General features: G+C 42.7%; 1 protein-coding gene across 1 annotated transcript; it reads left to right on the top strand.

The window, feature by feature from the left end:
* Window positions 1-5,546: 5,546 nt before the first annotated feature.
* On the top strand, window positions 5,547-18,148 carry os9 (OS9 endoplasmic reticulum lectin). The gene is made up of 15 exons (XM_076268027.1): window positions 5,547-5,703; window positions 8,116-8,307; window positions 8,676-8,739; window positions 9,019-9,095; window positions 9,479-9,577; window positions 9,891-10,092; window positions 11,024-11,167; window positions 12,119-12,195; window positions 12,769-12,817; window positions 13,012-13,103; window positions 13,525-13,749; window positions 13,966-14,257; window positions 15,355-15,534; window positions 16,611-16,720; window positions 17,236-18,148. Exons 1-15 carry the CDS (start codon window positions 5,554-5,556, stop codon window positions 17,398-17,400), a joined length of 2,118 nt encoding a protein of 705 aa, XP_076124142.1. The 5' UTR covers window positions 5,547-5,553; the 3' UTR covers window positions 17,401-18,148.
* Window positions 18,149-18,349: the final 201 nt, after the last annotated feature.

Raw genomic sequence — 18,349 nt, 5'->3', positions numbered from 1 at the left:
GGTGCTCCCTTGGTCAGCTAGGGAAGGGCTTTAATATGCTGACACTCTGAACACAGAGGAAGGCGAAAAAACTCCCAGACATTTAAAGGAGAAAAATTCCTCCCTTGCCCTCTTGGCAATAAGCGACAGAGCAACAGCTCCTGTGTATCAGCTGCCTTACGGCCAACGCTGGCATTGAGTTAAAGCGATGCTCCCTTAAATACATTTTGTGATCACCACATAGATTATATTGTATTACTATTTCATGTAGACATGATCTCAGATGAGATGTCGATATGGCCTATAGGGTGGTGGCACCAATCCAGGGAAAGAGGGGTGAGGGAGAACCAGGGACGTGGTCCCTGGCTGGGAAAAAACGCGGGCTCGAACGCGGTTCGCGCCAGCGGGAGATGATGGGGAAAGGGGAAAAAGTAGCGACGCGGTCGCTACGGGGGAAGGGGGAGGAGGTTGCGCAGCACCCTATAGGCAAAGAGAAAAGTGGGGACTATATAGGGAGGGTTGATTAGCTGGAAAGAGAAAGAGGCCGTAGTAGCGGAAGGCAAGGTAGAGGGCTGCACGCGGGCTGCCATAACTTGCTGAGTTGAGTGAGCAGGGGGAAAAGCTGTTTAGGAATAGAGAAAGAGGCCGCAGTAGCGGAAGGCAAGGTAGAGGGCTGCACGCGGGCTGCCATAACTTGCTGCGTTGAGTGAGCAGGGGGAAAAGCTGTTTAGAAATAGAGAAAGAGGCCGCAGTAGCGGAAGGCAAGGTAGTGGGCTGCATGCGGGCTGCCATAACTTGTGGAGTTGAAAAATATGTTGCATGAACATAGGGGGGAGACACCGGAGGAACGGAGCTCCGCGCTGCGGCGCTGGTGCTCGGTTGATCGGCTATAATAGGAGAGGAAAGATCAACTGATTGTTGAAGAAGGCGACGCAGGTCTGCTTTCCTTGCGAAACAAGGGCAATCGATCCTACATCCAACTCTGCTCTAATCAAAGATATGGTCCGCGGAGTAGCTCTCCTTCTTGCAAGCAGAGTGACGCCAATGCTGCAACTTCGGCAGATAGAGGCAGACTGCGAATAAATAACCTGTCTGATTGAAGGAGCCGTGGCAAATTCTGTCATGCTCCTCCAGAACTTCCGTTTGTAAACGCCATAAGGTGAAATGAGGGAGAGATGTTACAGCTGGAACACCCCTGACAAGAAGGCAAACATCAGAGACGAGTGGAGATCCTTAGTCCTTGCCCTACCCAGCACAACAAGGACTAAAGATAAGATTATTCAGAAATGAAAGCTGTTATCTCCCAGACTAGACCACACCTTACACTGATTGCTGTCTGTTGATTTCAGCACATTAATGCCTTTGGTGTTGACATAGCCTACCTATGAGAGAAAACATTTTCTGCCTCTGCTTTCATTGCCCATCTCGCAACATTTCGAAACCAAATTTCGTCGGTTGGAGAGAAGGGGGTCGCAATACTTGGCCCACGTTTTTTGGAGGGGTCGCCAGAGATCATGTGAAGAATGTAGACAGCAAGAAGATAAGCCAAGAAATATGCTATTACAGTCACTGACCATACTGACCTCAAACTACTGTAAGAGGACTCCTTTCACACAGGACAGAACACTTATGACATTCCACCAGCAGTAGGAGCCAAATTCATGTCTGGGACAGGACAGCGATAGAACACTGCACTGAAGAGTCAGTGGCTTGAGGGACCTGGTGAACTTCTCAAAGTAAACGGTGTAGAGCATGTTTCTTCAGCAATGTTCAGACTCGTGTAGTAGTATTTCAAACAGAAAAATAATTTATTTTTCCCAAACTTTCATTAGTTACAGTACCTTTCTTCCATAAACTATAACTAAATAGGAGTAGGGCTTTTATTTATCTACCTATAAACTACCACCACTACGGTCAGAAAAAGTGTTGCTCCTATCTCCATGCTCTCACCCTTCTACTTCACATGTTCCAATTAAACCTACTCAGCCTCAGCCACACCTATTCTCCTTGCTACTGCCCCCTATAGGCCTGAGGTTATTAATACATTTTCCAAACATTAAACTGGCACTTACAAACGGTAACACTAAAACAAGGGGCAAATTGAGAATTTTGGAGGAGAAGATTGAAGACTGTCTGCCGAAGGACCTGCCCCCATAGGCGACATTGGACCATTCAAACACACAATGATCCAAAACATACATGCTAAACAAGGCAAGAAATCGTTAACTGAGAACAATACCAACATTTTAGAAAGGCCCAGCCATAGTCCTGACCTCAATCCGTCAAAAAAGTGAGCACAAGGCCAGAGGGATGGCAAATAATCGCTCTTGACTTAAAACCCAGATTGCTGCTAAAAAGGTGCAGTCTAAAATCATTGTGGAGACATGGAGAGTCTTGGTAGGTACTATAAGAACCATTTCGAGAGCTTTGATGGTAAATAAAGATGTTTCCATTGATTGTTTAAAAAGAGTATGAATAATTTTGGACATGCCATTTTTCATAAAAAATGTTTAAAAAGATGAAAATGCTTCTTTTTTTGATTCCATGTTTCTACCACATTGTCTTACAACCTTTTGACATGTGGTAGTGTAATTTTCAGTCAGAACAAACATATTGATAAAGAGAAAATTAACATTAAATCAATATTTGCCAGGGGTATGAATAATTTTGTTCTTAACTATAGATAAGATAAATAATTGTGAGCTACACAGTGTAACAGAGTGCTTGGAAATGGAAACAATACGGTTACGAAGGAGGTGGAAATACTGTAGTTAAGGCATGTACTTAGGAAACCATATGATGACATCACAAAAATAGCACTGCACTGGACCCCAGAAGGAAGACACAAAAGAAGAAGACCCAAAACAAAATGAGACAAACCATCAAAGGTGAAATGAGGGAGAGAATGAATAGTCCCTGCCTCAGTCATTGCAAGTGCCGCTTGATTGATTAATCACCACTATGTGGATACTGTTTTTTAGAATTGATTTAGATTAAGTGTTAGTATAATTTGTATTTTAGTATATTTAGTATATTCTTTATCTTCTACTGTCCTTATTGCTTAGTTGTGTTTTTATATGATATACTTTAATTACTTTTTCTGCTGTTAGTGAATGTGTGTCTGTTGTCTGTATGCTACTGAGACCTTGAATTTCCCCTGGGGATCAATTATGTATCTATCTATCTATCTATCTATCTGAGATAGCTCAGCTGGAACACCACTGAGAAGAAGGCAAACAACAGAGACGAGTGGAGATCCTTAGTCCTTGCCCTACGTGCCACCCGGCACAACAAGGACTAAAGATAAGATTATTCAGAAATTAAAGCTGTTATCTCCCAGACCAGACCACACCTTACACTGATTGCTGTCTGTTGATTTCAGCAGTTTTTTTTTTTTTTTTAAGTAATTTCAAGCTGCTCAGATACAGCCCTACATGTGCCAGAATGCATTTCATTTGGATTGATCATTTATTTATTTTCAATTTTAAACTCAAGATGTGTCTTCCACCAGAGCGGGTAACTGTCTCCAGACCTTTGACCCCTCTGTCTTTGGCTGGTCTGTGAGATCAGTGGTTCTTAAACTGGGGGTCGCCGAACATATTGGAGGGGTCACAAAATGATTTGCAGTCTGAATTAGACATTTTTAGACCAACCTGTTTTAATAGCAGGGATTTTCAGTAGCCCTAGATAGGCCTCCAATTCAATGTTCCCACAATGTTCCTCAGAAAGTGGATATGTTGATGCAAACTCAAATATCTACCTGCACCTCTTGCAGTGATGAGCTTGAAGATGCTGTACGTAAGCTTGCCAGTGACAGAACACTATGCAGCCTTTTTTGCCACAGGAGTACCAGTTATACATTGGATGAGTGCTAGTTATCCTTTGGATGTAAAAAATCAGATTGTCAAAGGCTGCCATTGACATTAATGCCTTTGGTGTTGACATAGCTTTACCTATGAGAGAAAACATTTTCTGCCTCTGCTTTCATTGCCCATCTTGCAACATAGACAGCAAGACAGCAAGAAGATAAGCCAAGAAATATGCTATTACAGTCACTGACCATACTGACCTCAAACTACTGTAAGAGGACTCCTTTCACACAGGACAGAACACTATGACATTCCACCAGCAGTAGGAGCCAAAATCATGTCTGGGACAGGACAGCGGACAGGACATTCAGTTACTGAACAGATTAGACACAGGCACATAGACATTTTAAAATGTGCACTATTGATTATTTATTGCATTATGTATTGACTTATTCTTAGCTATTGGACTGATGATTAAGTGTCACCACCATTGCTGTGTTGTTGTTGTTTATACGTCTTCAACGTTGTTGGATGTTTGGTGTGGTTTTTATTGTTTATTGTTACTTATTGTTGTCTGTGCTTATGGTCAATGTGGCTCCCTTGAGTGTTTCATTCATTCATTCATTCATTCAAAGCAGTTGAACTTTTAGTTAAACTTTCAGTTTTTCATTATTTTGTAGATTTTTGTATTCATATGACCAAACTTATTTTGAGGGAACAGTTAGGCTATAGGCAGAGAGAGAGAGAAACATTGAGAAGTGGGTGAGAAATGTAACAATATTCACTATGGCATGGATTTATGTTTTCAACTCAAGACATGTAAAAGAAAAGATGTCTGTCATCATCATCAATTCTTTGTTTAAGCCCCTGAAACACAGGGAATAACTCTCATTTAGCCTACAGAGAGGGTTGTAGTGGAGTAGCCTAATGAGGGTATAGCCATTATGGGAAAGGGCACACTATATTTGTGAAAAGGTTTGTACGTGGAGATGTAAAGATAAAACATAGGCTAGTATAAATATTAAATGATTCAATAAAAGAGAAGTAAGCTAGTTTACTGTAAATATCATGGTTATGGTTATGGATACGCTTTTGTCCAAAGCGACATACAAATACAAAACAATTATAATACTTAAATTTAACAGGGAATTAAAATGTTGGTCAGACTATAATAAGGAGAATAGCAATAATAAACTATGTTAATTCAATCAATAGTCTAATGAAATAAACAATGAAAATGAGGGGGGGAAACAATAATAAACAATAATGTCCAATCAATAATATAAAAACAATAACATACGACTATTACTGTAAGGAGAATATCAATAGTAAACAACAATGTCAAATTAATTAATTAATCAACAGCCTAGTGGAAATAAAACAAAGACTACAATCATCACAAGATAATTCAGCTAACAGAGATCACAGAATTCCCTTTCAAACATGCACAACTTTTTTTGAAGCAAAAAGCAGGTAGTTGCCTCGAGTGAGCTGAGAAAAGAGACGAGATACAGTAAGATAGAAGTAAACCAATAACAGTTTTGTAAACTGTAAGCTCCTTTGCTCACTCGCATCAGGCCAATGAAGGATTCCTTCGTGGCCGTATTGACTCCAGGTATGAAATCTGGTTCCAATAAAAAAGACGCATTACATTTGATTGACAGTACTTGCATCAAGTTGTTGAAAGGCTTTTGTCTACGTTGCCCAATCAGCGTAGACTTGGTCAAAAGCCACAAGTCACAGTTGTCATCTAGCCGAGAGAAACATGGCGGCTTCCATGGTTAGGTGGCTGCGAGGATTGTACGTCTTCTTCTTGACGTGCCTCTTTTCTGTATTCGCGTTCTTAAATTTAGAGGAATTAAACGAAATGAAATATGGAATTCAGATTTTATCAGATCCTGTAATCATGGGCCAGGTAAGGATCAAAGTAGCCTGGATTTGGTCAGCTAGCTTTCAGCTAACTTTGGCTAGCCAGCTGAGCGCAACATGACACAACGTTATATTTTACTATTTAGGTAGCTAATAAGTTGAGTAATTGTGAGTTTTTGCTTCTGAGATATTAGACTAATGATAATGATAACACTAATGCTACAGTTCTTCGTTACAAGCACCTGTCTTTAGTGTTTTAAATGAACGTTGCATTACATGTTTACAATGTGTGTTATACTGACAGACAGATGACACATGAGCTCACTCACATTGAGAATCCCACGAGATGAGCCAGTCGTCAGTGAATTAATACGTTGTTGTTAGTGTCAGTGTTAGTTTATATTTGTTAGTTTAATATTTGAACTTGTTCAGTAGTATCCTGGTTTTGCTACTTCATGTACGTGTTTAAGGTAACAGATAATCTGTCGTAAAGACCAGCTGTTGAGACCTTATTTGCTTTGGCTACAAGAAAACTGAAGATAGAGGAATGATTGACAGAATGTCGAGCATGACTACATCATGGTATCCAGTTATGGTGAATTGTAGAAGCATTTCAGTGGGGTGCCTTTAGCAGTCAGGCAATTAATCAGTCAAGAATGTAATTTACTCCAATATTCTGATGACAACAATTCTTCATGTAAGCTTATCCAAAAAGGCCATTCCATATGACACCAATCTGAGCTGAGCCTCCTCTTAAATCTTGATATCAAGCCAATGGGGTGAGTGTCTTGCTGTTGGGGAATGGTCAGAGAATGCTCTACACCAGGGCTATTCAATTTCATTACCAAATGGGCCAGACAGGAGACTACTGGGTCTTCGTGGGTCACCCAAAATATGGTGTTGCTAAAATGACTCCTATTGTGGCTAAGAGAAATGCGTTCATGAGTATCCAGCTACATTCAATAAGTTCAGTAAAATATATTCATAAACACTGGATGTGGTGGACATTCCTATACATTCTGAGATGCATTATGCTCTCAAAACAATTCCAAACACACATAAGGTGCTTGTAGAGCAGGTCCACATAGATTATTTGTCAAATAAACCAGTAAAACAGTATCAGGGGATGGAATGTATAACATTCACACCAAACCTCTGTCATAGCTCATATTTTTTAAAAGAAATCAGTGAAACAGTATCCTGACAAACAATAATGAGCATTTTAATGCCTCAATCAAGTGATAGGCTAACTATCATTAACATCCCATTTTTGTCATATTTCATATTTGTAAAATAAACAACAGTGAAACATTCCTGTGTAGGTTATCTGACAACCCAGTGTGACAGGCACAAGCCATGTGACATTGTTTACTTTTGCAGCCAATCACTGCTTTCGTTTTATTTTATTGATTATATGGTAGTCATGGAAGCCAGATTTAAAGACAGTTTGCAGGCGGGCCGCAGGTAAATTCCAACAGGACGCTAGTTGAATAGCCCTGCCCTACACATACACACACATATATACACACATTTACACATACATACATTCATACATACATATACTCATACACAGAATATGTAAAACCTGCTAAATACTCTTACATATGCACCCATTAATTACTATTCAGATCACAGCTGTTCCTATGTATTATTGGCTAAGATGCTTTTTCATGTGTTTTTGAAAGAAGATTTATTATTTATTTTAGTTAAGAAAGTTGGCAACTTGTTCCATGCTGCAATTGCTCTGTATCCGACTGTACGTTGAAATGAGTTGGTGTTGGCCCTATAGTAGGTACAGTAAATTGCCCCGCAGCTGCATACCCTGTATTATAGGTATGGGTATTAGAACTTTTGCAGAAGAGATTATATTGACTCAGTGGTGTTTTGTTGTTTAAAATTGTCCTGTTTATATTAATATGGAAGCATTCAGTACGGTGGCCCTGAGGTACAAACACAAATCGAAAACCACAACGACAAATTAAAAACCACAACGGCAAATTAAAAACCACAACGGCAAATCAAAAAACACAACGGCAAATCACAAACCAATCACAATGACATTAACAAAAACGGAAGTAGGTGGCAGCCTATCTTCAACTTTCAACCAGTTTAAGAGTGAGTGCATGACTGATATAGTCTACAGTATACATTGCTGTCATTTTACAGTACAGGCATGGGGGTACCGGAGGGCTTATAACCAGATGATCGTTCCCACAGGCTTCACACAGGTTGCTGAAATGTTGTTGTTGTTGTTGTTGATTGTTGTGGTTGTGGTGTCCATGGAAGTATTCCACGCTGTCCTCTAAGCAACCCAAACTGCACCCCCTGCACTCTCTTCTTGTTGGGCCTTATTAGTTCTCCTCATTGATCTTCAGGTTTATTGTCTCCTTGGAAAATGAACAACAGTTCTCTCTGATGTGTGTGTGTGTGTATGGTGTGTCTGTGTGTGTGTGTGTAGGCGCAGTCGGAGGATGTGATGCTGGTCAGCAGTAAGTTCAAGCAGCGTTACGAGTGCCGCCTGCCTGCCCAGGCCCTCCTCTTCCAGCCCCACTCGCCCAGCGAGGCCCCTCCCACCAGCGCTAACAGCTACAGTGGGCCAACCATCTCCGAGCTCTTGCAGCCAATGAGCAACGCTCCCTGCCTCATTAAGGTGCGTCAATCACACTTGATGCGTGTAGTTCATTTGCATATTCACTCAAGCATTGCACTGTACATCTTAGACACTGCAATGATTCAGAAACTGTTGCTTTCCACCTTGTGTTTGAAACATGCATTCATTCACTACATGAGCTCTATATAACAGAGTTATTCCCAAGGGCCTATACAGGTCACTACGAAATGAATGAGTGAATGTTCCGAACTCAGGGTAATGTCTAAGTACTGTATGATTTTTTTATTATTATTATTTTTCTTATTTCTGGGTTTTTGTTTGTACTTTTGTTAGTTGCATGTGTGTGGTCCTCATCTACCTTTTTTATGTATTTTCTGCCTCTCTTTTTCCTTCCATTTTCCTCTCAGACAAAGGACTGGTGGACTTATGAGTTTTGCTATGGAAAGCACATAAGACAGTATCATCTAGAAGGTTAGCTTCCCTTTATTCATGCATTTATGAGATATGACAAATGCTTAGTAATGTTGTCTTATGTGTGTGTTATTACTGCTGGACAGCAAGAAAGGTATCAGACAAAAGTTCATTGTAAGGGGAAAAAAGAGAAATAGTTGCTTCTTTTTCTACAAGCTGTGTGAACCAAAGGATGTCAAAAGAAAATTGCTGCAGGATATTTTGTGATGGGAATATATTTTATTTACCGTATTACATATTATAATAGACACATTAAAATGCTTTTGTCTTTTTTTACAGATTCAGAGATCAAAGGTGATGTCCTGTTCCTCGGCTACTACAGCTCAGAGTTTGACTGGACCAACGAGACAGCTAAGGTAAAGCTTAGTGTGCTCCTTGAAGTGCTTTCTCTCTTTCTCTATTTGTGGTGGTAGGTAATGGGGGGGGGGGGGTTCATTTGAATGGAACAGTTTTGAACAAATCTGTGCAGCGTGGTTATGATGCCAACAACAATTGTTGATGTTTTCTTTAAACAAGCATGCAGGCTCGTTGAGAGACTGCACATAGGTGCACATAGCTATACAATGAAAGGATTTCATCCAATTTAAATAGTACAACATTGACCACCAAATAATGATTTTCTATGTTGATATTGTGGTGGGCTGCCACAAATAAGTCAACGTATGGGAAACACTGTGTTACAATTTTAATGTTTTTGAACATCTGTGCCTGTCTCCACCTGTTCTTATGCTGTGTCCAGGCCTCTAAACAGCACCGGCTAAGGCGCTACCACAGCCAGGCGTATACCAATGGCTCCAAGTGTGACCTCAATGGCAACCCCAGAGAAACAGAAGTCAGGGTAAGCCCCACATAGATAAGCACACAGACTTACACACACACACACACACACACCCCAACAAACAACCATAATTATTTAAAACAGTAGTTTACTGACAATCCAATCAGACTTATTGTGCCTATAATAAGCTAGTCATTGGATATGTGTCATTGTTGGCCTATCTCACCAAAAATAACATGATGATTTAGGCTATGACCTTTTTGTCCCCATGTACCCAAGCATGTTCTCCCCCTTGAACATCATGTAGGGCTGTTTATTGATATTTATCTATGCAGCATCTGTTTTTTGTGTTTGTTTGTGTGTGTATGTCTAGTTTGCATGTGAGGAAGGCTCAGTGGACTACATAGCCCGGGTGGACGAGCCTCAGTCCTGTCGCTACGTGGTGACCATCCACACCAGCCGGCCCTGTTCCCACCCCTTCCTGCGCCCGCCCCCTTCCACACGGCCGCAGCCAATCATCTGCCAGCCTGCTCTCAGCCCCCAGCAGTACATGGACTATGTCAAGGCCCAAGTCTGTGAGTCTCAATCAATGTGTATCTGTGAGTGTGTGACTGTGTTGGTGTATGCTGAAGTGTGTGTGGGTTTGCATTTACATTTGTGTATCTGTGAGTGTGTGACTGTGTTGGTGTATGCTCAAGTGTGTGTGGGTTTGCATTTACATTTGTGTATCTGTGAGTGTGTGACTGTGTTGGTGTATGCTCAAGTGTGTGTGGGTTTGCATTTACATTTGTGTATCTGTGAGTTTGAGAGTGTGTGTATATAGTATATATATATATACTCTTTTGATTCCGTGAGGGAAATTTGGTCTCTGCATTTATCCCAATCCGTGAATCAGTGAAACACACTCAACACACAGTGAACACACAGTGAGGTGAAGCACACACTAGAATTTCCCCTAGGGATCAATAAAGTATCTATCTATCTATATATCTATCTATCTATCTACACTAATCACGGCGCAGTAAACTGCCTGCAACAACAGCGGCACTCGGGGAGCAGTGAGGGGTTAGGTGCCTTGCTCAAGGGCACTTCAGCCGTGCCTACTGGTCGAGGTTCGAACCGGCAACCCGGTGTGTGTGTGTGTGTGTTGGGGGTTGGGGGGTACTCGAGTGTGTCTGTAACATGTGTGCTGGTGTATGCAGGTTTGCATGAATGTGTGAGTGTGTCTCAGATAGCATTTGACTGGGACAGTTTTGGCCGTGGGTGTGCACAGACCAGTACTTGGTCGGTCTTGGAGGCATGTTCTCTCTCATGTTCTCTCAGGTTAGACTCATCTAGCTAGCTGTTCATATAGAATAAGTGTAATAATAAAGAATCAAGAAAGGTACAGTAATATGTGGGTGTCAATTTGTGTTTCAGTTTTACCAAACCACACTTGATATAGATTAAAAACCATCTGCTTTTCCTACTGAAATATTTAATTTAATTCTCGCCCTCTCCCCACAGCGGACACCAAGCGCAAGGTGGAGCAGATATCTGAGGAGCTGAAGACCCTCGATGAGATCTTGTCTAAAGATGAGGGAACAGATGCAGATGATGCAGCTGAGATGACTGAGGCGACGGTGGAGTCTATAGATACGGAGACTACAGGTCCTCTATCCATCCATCCATTCATCTATCTATCTATCTATCCATCCATCCATCCATCCATCCATCCATCCATCTATCTATCTATCTATCTATCTATCTATCTATCTATCTATCTATCTATCTATCTATCTATCTATCTATCTATCTATCTATCTATCTATCTATCTATCTATCTATCTATCTATCTATCTATCTATCTATCCATCCATCCATCCATCCATCCATCCATCCATCCATCCATCCATCCATCCATCCATCCATCCATCCATCCATCCATCCATCCATCCATCCATCCATCCATCCATCCATCCATCCATCCATCCATCCATCCATCCATCCATCCATCCATCCATCCATCCATCCATCCATCCATCCATCCATCCATCCATCCATCCATCCATATTAAGACAATGAATTATAACGAGTGAGCGAATGAAATTATGTTTAATGGCCTATGCAGATTACACCGGATCTTACCAGGAGATTGGCCACATTACAAGATCATGTAGCCTATCGTAGCCTACTTGTCGTGGCATGTCGTCATACTGTCAGTGTCAATACGGGAGTCGTAGGAGATTCCCACAAAATTCTAACATGCTGGACTTTTGTCCGTGGAGTCGTGGAACGTCACACAGACAATAAATTGCGGGTCGTTAAATATATGTCACATTACAAGACACGTTCCTCCTTCGACATCGTTCCCAACTTTTCATATTCGGGCACGACACTGGAAATTTGTCAACTACGACAAAATCGTGGCAAAATCAGGGTGAGTTGTGTAGTCTGCATAGGCCATAAGGAGAATGTCCATCCCTCCATCCATCCAGCTGCCCTCTTCTTCATTAGGACAGTGATAGAAAAGTCAGACAGACTGACTTATACATCATTAACTAAACAGACGTCTCTTTGTATGTGTGTGTTTATGTGGCTGTGTTGTATGTGTGTGGGTAGAATTCCAACCAGAAGAGAACAACATCTTGGAAAGTGAATCAAAGCCCGTTGACCAGCCAGAAGACCCAGAGGCTCAGGTACGGTATGCTGCCTTGCCCGTACACCCTACCCAAAAACCCCACACCCTACCAAACACCTCACACCCTACTCACAAACCCCACACCTTACCCAAACACCTCACACCCTACCCAAACACCTCACACCCTACCCAAAAACCCCACACCCTACCAAACACCTCACATCCTACCCAAAAACCCCACACCCTACCAAACACCTCACACCCTACCCAAAAACCCCACACCTTACCCAAACACCTCACACCCTACCCAAACACCTCACACCCTACCTAAACACCTCACACCCTACCCAAACACCTCACACGTTACCCAGACACCCTCACACTCTACCCAAACACCTCACACGTTACCCAGACACCCTCACACCCTACCCAAACACCTCACACCCTACCCAAACACCTCACACCCTACCAAACAACCTCAGTTCGCCCCAGGAATACGCGCACTAAATGCAACACTAAAACCAGAGAAATTTCAAATCTAGAGTGTCAGTTTAGATTGCGTCACAGCATCACAGTTTCTCTCCCTCCTTCTCTTGTCTTCTACTCATTGTTGTTGGTTTGGTTTCCTCAGCCTGTTGCTGAAGATGTTTCCCAGGGAGACCAGCTGCAGGATAATGAAGGTGAGTCTACTCCTCAGGTCAGCTACACACTCAGGAGCTGTAGTGAGCAGACAAGAGAAGCCCAGCAGTACTGTATATTAAAGCCTGATTGGTCTGTTGAGTGTGTCAACGTCTGATTGAGTTCTAGCCTGGTTGAGATTTGCTTGAGTTGTTAACTAATCTGTGAACCCATCTGCTTTATGTGTGCGTGACAGTGTTTGGAGAAGAGAAGTTTAATTTCAGGATCATCTCCGATCCTGCTGACCTGATGAAGTTTGTGCAGCACCTACGTGAAAGCAGTCAGAGGGTAGGTCTCTTTTCTCTTTCTTTGTCTCTCTCTCTCTTTCTCTGCTTCTCTTTGTTACTCTCTCTCTCTGTGTCTCTTTCTCTCTCTCCTTTTCTTCACCTCTCAATGTGGCTGTATCTTTCTCATGTACTTGCACAGACACGTATAGACACTTGAAACTGTTCAAATATTGTGGCTTAAAAAAACCAGTTAGTTTGTCTTCAGACATCTATTTTGTGCTGTAAATGTTTGAGATATCTCAGTCACATCCCCTTATTCATGCCCTTAACACTTTGACTTTCTTAGCCATCACCAATCTATTCAGAAAACACATTTTGATGAAGCCATTCAAACTGTTTTAACTTGTGTGTGTGTGTGTGTGTGTGTGTGTGTGTGTGTGTGTTACATGTGTGTGTGTGTGTGTGTGTGTGTGCACGTGCAGTCAGAAAGTGAGGAGGAGGATGACGAGCAGCCTGCCCTGAAGGAGAAGACTGGAGTGAAGGAGGGGCGAGGAGGAGCAGGAGACACAAAGGAGGAAGAGGGTGACGAGGACGAACGCCTGCTCCAGGAGTTTGAGGAGGAAATGGCCGATGTGTCCATCCCGGCCGAGAAACGCAAAGAGATCAAAGAGGAGATGCAGAAAGAGTTCAGTAACATTATAGATGAGGTATGACCAGTAGCAGTGTGTGTTTATGTGTGTGTGTGTGTGTGTGTGTGTGTATATGTGTGGGCAGTGTGTATATATGTATAATGGTGGGGTGGGGGATGGGGTGGTTGAATACTACATTTTTGTCAAATTTCATTGATTTATTGATAATATTCTCTCTCTCTCTCTCTCTCTCTCTCTCTCTCTCTCTCTCTCTCATTCTCTCTCCCATTTCAGGCCCAGCAGGAGCTAGAGTCGGAGGGCCTGAAGGGAGAGTTTGACCGCTCCCAGGCCACACACACACTGGAGAACACACTGGACAAGCTCCTGGACCGCCTGCAGGACAAGGGCGACGAGGAGCCAACACCCACTCACACTCATACTCACACTCACAGTCACAGTCACACACAAACACAGACACACACACACTCACAGACCCCAGCAGAGGACCAGACGGATCAGACTGACCCTCAGACGACCGAGAAAGAGAAACACCCAGACCCAGCCAGCCGTGTTCCTAAACACCCAGGTATGTGTTCTCACACACACACACAGACACACACACACACACACAAACACACACTGACTTCTGGTTGGTGATCATACTGTATTTTTCTGCAAGGTGACAACCATAAGATGCATTATTTATTTTTGATGTGGTTTAACACCAAAATGTTTTGAAATCCTTTCCAGATTGTGCATCTCTTTCTTGCACATTGTTATTCTGATGTAACAGCAAAATGTGTCTTAATGCATCTTAATGGGATGATCCGTGCAGGTCTGTGAAATTGTGCAGTAGTTCTTGCAACTTCTATTTTTGGGATTTCTTGTATGATTGGTCAGAACATTAGCAAAGTATGATCTCCATCTGAGAAGGTTTGAAGAAAAAGTGATGTGTGTGTATTCCACCACAGATGCATTCATCTCACCTCACTGGCCATGTTGTCTGAGGAGCAGTCCAGAAACTGGACTTGCTGTACTTAATCTGTGTAGTAGACCATCTTCAGCATGTTTGTTCTTTGTGTAATCCACTCATGTTCATAACCACCCTCTGCCAGATCGACCGCATTCACTCTCGTTGGTGTGATTATGAAGGATTGAAGATGGTGTGTGAGGTTTGAAGGGGTTGTGGTGGTGGTGTGGTGTTTGAAGATGACGATAAGGGAAAGCTCTGGGTCGAATCACTTAGCCACACATTCATTAGAGATTCATTAGACATCAGTATAGTGCTGTAAAGATCTGTTATACTGGCAGATGGGAGATGTAGGAGGCACTGGGGTGCTGGTAGAGTTTTATGGAGGCCTGTTTGAGTCTTATGTATGAAATAGAAGTGGCAAGTGGTGTTGGTGGAGGGGATTGTTTCTGGGATGACTGTGGTGACTGCTTTGGTGTTGGTGGTGGTAGTTACATGTCAACAGGAATAGTGCAGACAACTCAATTAAAGGTATTCTAACAGATTCAATTGGAGGGATCTCAGTTGCGGTGGTGTTGATTGCATTTGATTGTAATTGTGATGATAATACACCATGATGTCTCTGTGTGTGTGTGTGTGTGTGTGTGTGTGAGGTTGGTGTTACATAAGTTACATAAGTCTTCTCGTTTCTGTCTTGTCTGTCCCTGCCGCAGTGCGTGGGCAGGTTGCCGAGGGTGACCAGGTGAAAATCAGGGTGACAAAGTATAAGCTCGGCTCTGTGGCCGCGGGGGAAAAGGACGAGGGCAAGGAGTTGGGGGAGAGCGACCCCCAGTGGCAGCAGATACAGGATGCAGTCAAAGAGCAGCTAGAGAAAGCAGGCATCAAAGCGCAAGGTACGACAGAACCCCCCACACACACACACAACACACACACACACACACACACACACACACACACACACACACACACACACACACACACAGAACACACACACACTTTCCTTTCCTTTCTCTTTACTAACATCAGAGAGCAGTAGAGCACTATAAGTTAATATTAGTACTGTTTGTTGACGTTGAGGTACTATAGAGCTTTTGTGGGAGTAATTGGCTACGAGGCTGATGTGGGGATAACACCTTGGGTCTGGCTTTTTTCCTGAGCAACTATATCTTCTGTGTCTGTTTCTAAAGATCTAAGTGGACATGTGCATGCTGTGTGTGTGTATGTCTGTGTGTGTTCAAGAGCATGTGTGTGTGTGTCTGTGTGTGTTCAAGAGCATGTGTGTGTGTGTGTCTTTTGGGCTCCCTACTGTCACTTTCCATCTCACTACTAATGCAGCCCCTGAGAGACCAGCGGTACAAGGGAGACAACGATGGCTGCTGACCATGAGCATGACCACACACATTAGGCCCTGATCTTAAACACTTCTGAGCCAGGTCAAGGCCACATCCATTCTAGTTATCTATCCTGAAGGGAAATATTCCTCTATGTCTTTGAGGAGTATGGTAGGGGAGAAGAGTAAGTGGTGTTTAAAGATTGAAAAACTGCCTAATTATCTGGGGCTGCTCTCCTGCTGCACCCATATTGAGCCACCAATGAAGATCTCCCTCTCAGAGAACTGACCCTGGTGCAGGCATGACACTGAGGACTCAGGGGCTGCTATCGTCACGTACACACATCATGACTGACAGACTCTTCAGCATATGCTAAATGCTGATATATGCTACTGCTATGCTAACTGTTAAAGTTTTAAATGCTGTTGTATGCTTCTACATGCTGTTTAATACTAAATGTACTGTATGCTACATGCTAACTCAGATAGTCTCTGAGTCAGGTTCCGATCTGGTCCACTTCTGGCCCAGATTCAGTGGATCAGGACCATATCATTTTCAGCTGCTACCTGGAGTGTGATGAACAATAACAGGGGGAGTTTGCATGTGTGTGTGCGTTAATGGGTGTGTGTCTCTTCCAGGAAAGATCGAGGTGAAGATCCTGAGCCGTAAGACAGTGGAGGAGGCAGGAGACCAGTGGTTGAGTGAGGAGGACACAAAAAGCTTCAGAGAGCTACTCATCAATCTGCTGGCAAGTACACCCTCGCAACACACAGACACACACATCAATGGTTCTGTTGGAGACTCAACTCATACTCAAGGCTGCAGTAATCAACCAGAGAAAGCATGTATTCTCATCAGGGCAGTGTCTCAAAGAGCTTCATTGTGCCACAGGCATAGCCATCATTAAATGATGTTAAGGTCAAGGCTTAGGAAAAGGACTCTATAGGAACGACCTAGTTTGAATACAGGTAAGGCAGAATGGTTGATGCCAAGCACAGGTTTAAGAATTTTTGCTATTTGTCCCTTTTGACAAACCAGCACAACCAAATTAAACCTCATGTTCAAGGGTCTTTCTCATACATAGTTATATGGACACACTTTAGTGTCTGATCTGACATCTGACACAATTCAGTACACCTAGGATTGGGCAAAACTCAGATGCGAAAGGTGATCAAAATAAGATACTGTGGTTGTTCATGCTTGTGTCAAGATTATGTTCCGTGTTCCGTTGATCAGACTTGTTTTCTCATGGTGTGCTCGCAGACCGGCGGTACCGAGGAGGTCTACAAAGAGCAGAAGCGACAGCAGGAACTAGAGGACAATTACAAGTTTGTGTGGGGCGGGGAACAACCCGACGACAGCCAATCAGCAGCCTCGTCAGACGGCCAGACCACAGTAGTGGCAGACACGGACGACTTGGAGCTCTGACTTCTCTCGCTCTCCTGCCGGACTTTTGTGGAGTTCTTTTTCTCCCTCTCAAGATCCAAGTGACTGCACCCCACAACCCCATACTCCCCACCCCAAAAAAGCTGCCTACTTTCTGTCTCTGCCCTCAAGCTCATGGCCCTTGTGAGTCTACCTTACAGACGACTGTAACTCGCCTGCGTTGATATTACCTTAATTTATGTCTGTATAATTTTAGCTTTCATAGGCACACCTGTCCTTGGGTAAGGTCTGCAGGGCATCATGGGAAATGTAGTTTAAAGGAATGTTGGTGAGGTACAACACTAACTTGGCTACTGGAAATAGGTATTGTGGGGCTCTGTCCCTCCCTGTAAAGAGACATACAAATCATCAATACTTGCACTGTTTTGCCCTTGCTTGCACATTTAAATCTGCTGGAATGTGAAGAGTAGTTCTTGATACCAGATTGAAACATGTTGCGTGTCACATTGTGTCAAAGGGCTTTTCTATGTAAACTTGTATATAATTCTAGTTTGTTAGTCTGTACAGAATTGTCTTTGTCTGTGTGACTGATGCCAGATCATAGCTGGGGGACAGTAGGAGCACACCGGCTCGTGTTGGGTGTTTGGGGGTCAAGGTGAAATAATCATTTGTACATTTTTGTATGCTGGGGAAAAATGGTCCTGTCGTTTCAGCTCTTCTGTAAAATGCTTTCATTGTATCTCTTGTGAGATTGTAATTTAATAAAAAATGTACATATGATCACAAGTTATACTGGAGGAACATTTGCTCTAAGAAATATCAACTTTATTTACTTTTCAATAGCACATCAAACATTTTTGGTATAAATAGCATTTCTTATATTTACCTGTTATTCCATGTCATTTTGCCAGTTAACTAACGGCTCCCACACACAGTTGCGTTCCGTCAACGCATGCCAGTGGTCAAGTCAAGTCAAGTTTATTTATATAGC

The sequence above is a fragment of the Alosa pseudoharengus genome, unplaced genomic scaffold (assembly GCF_046254945.1).
Source record: "Alosa pseudoharengus isolate Yale_2024_CS ecotype anadromous, Long Island Sound unplaced genomic scaffold, YU_APseudo_1.1 YU_APseudo_1.1_scf_5, whole genome shotgun sequence".
Lineage (NCBI taxonomy): Eukaryota > Metazoa > Chordata > Actinopteri > Clupeiformes > Clupeidae > Alosa > Alosa pseudoharengus.
The sequence above is the reverse complement of the archived record's forward strand: the minus strand, read 5'-3'. Positions and strand labels throughout refer to the sequence as shown.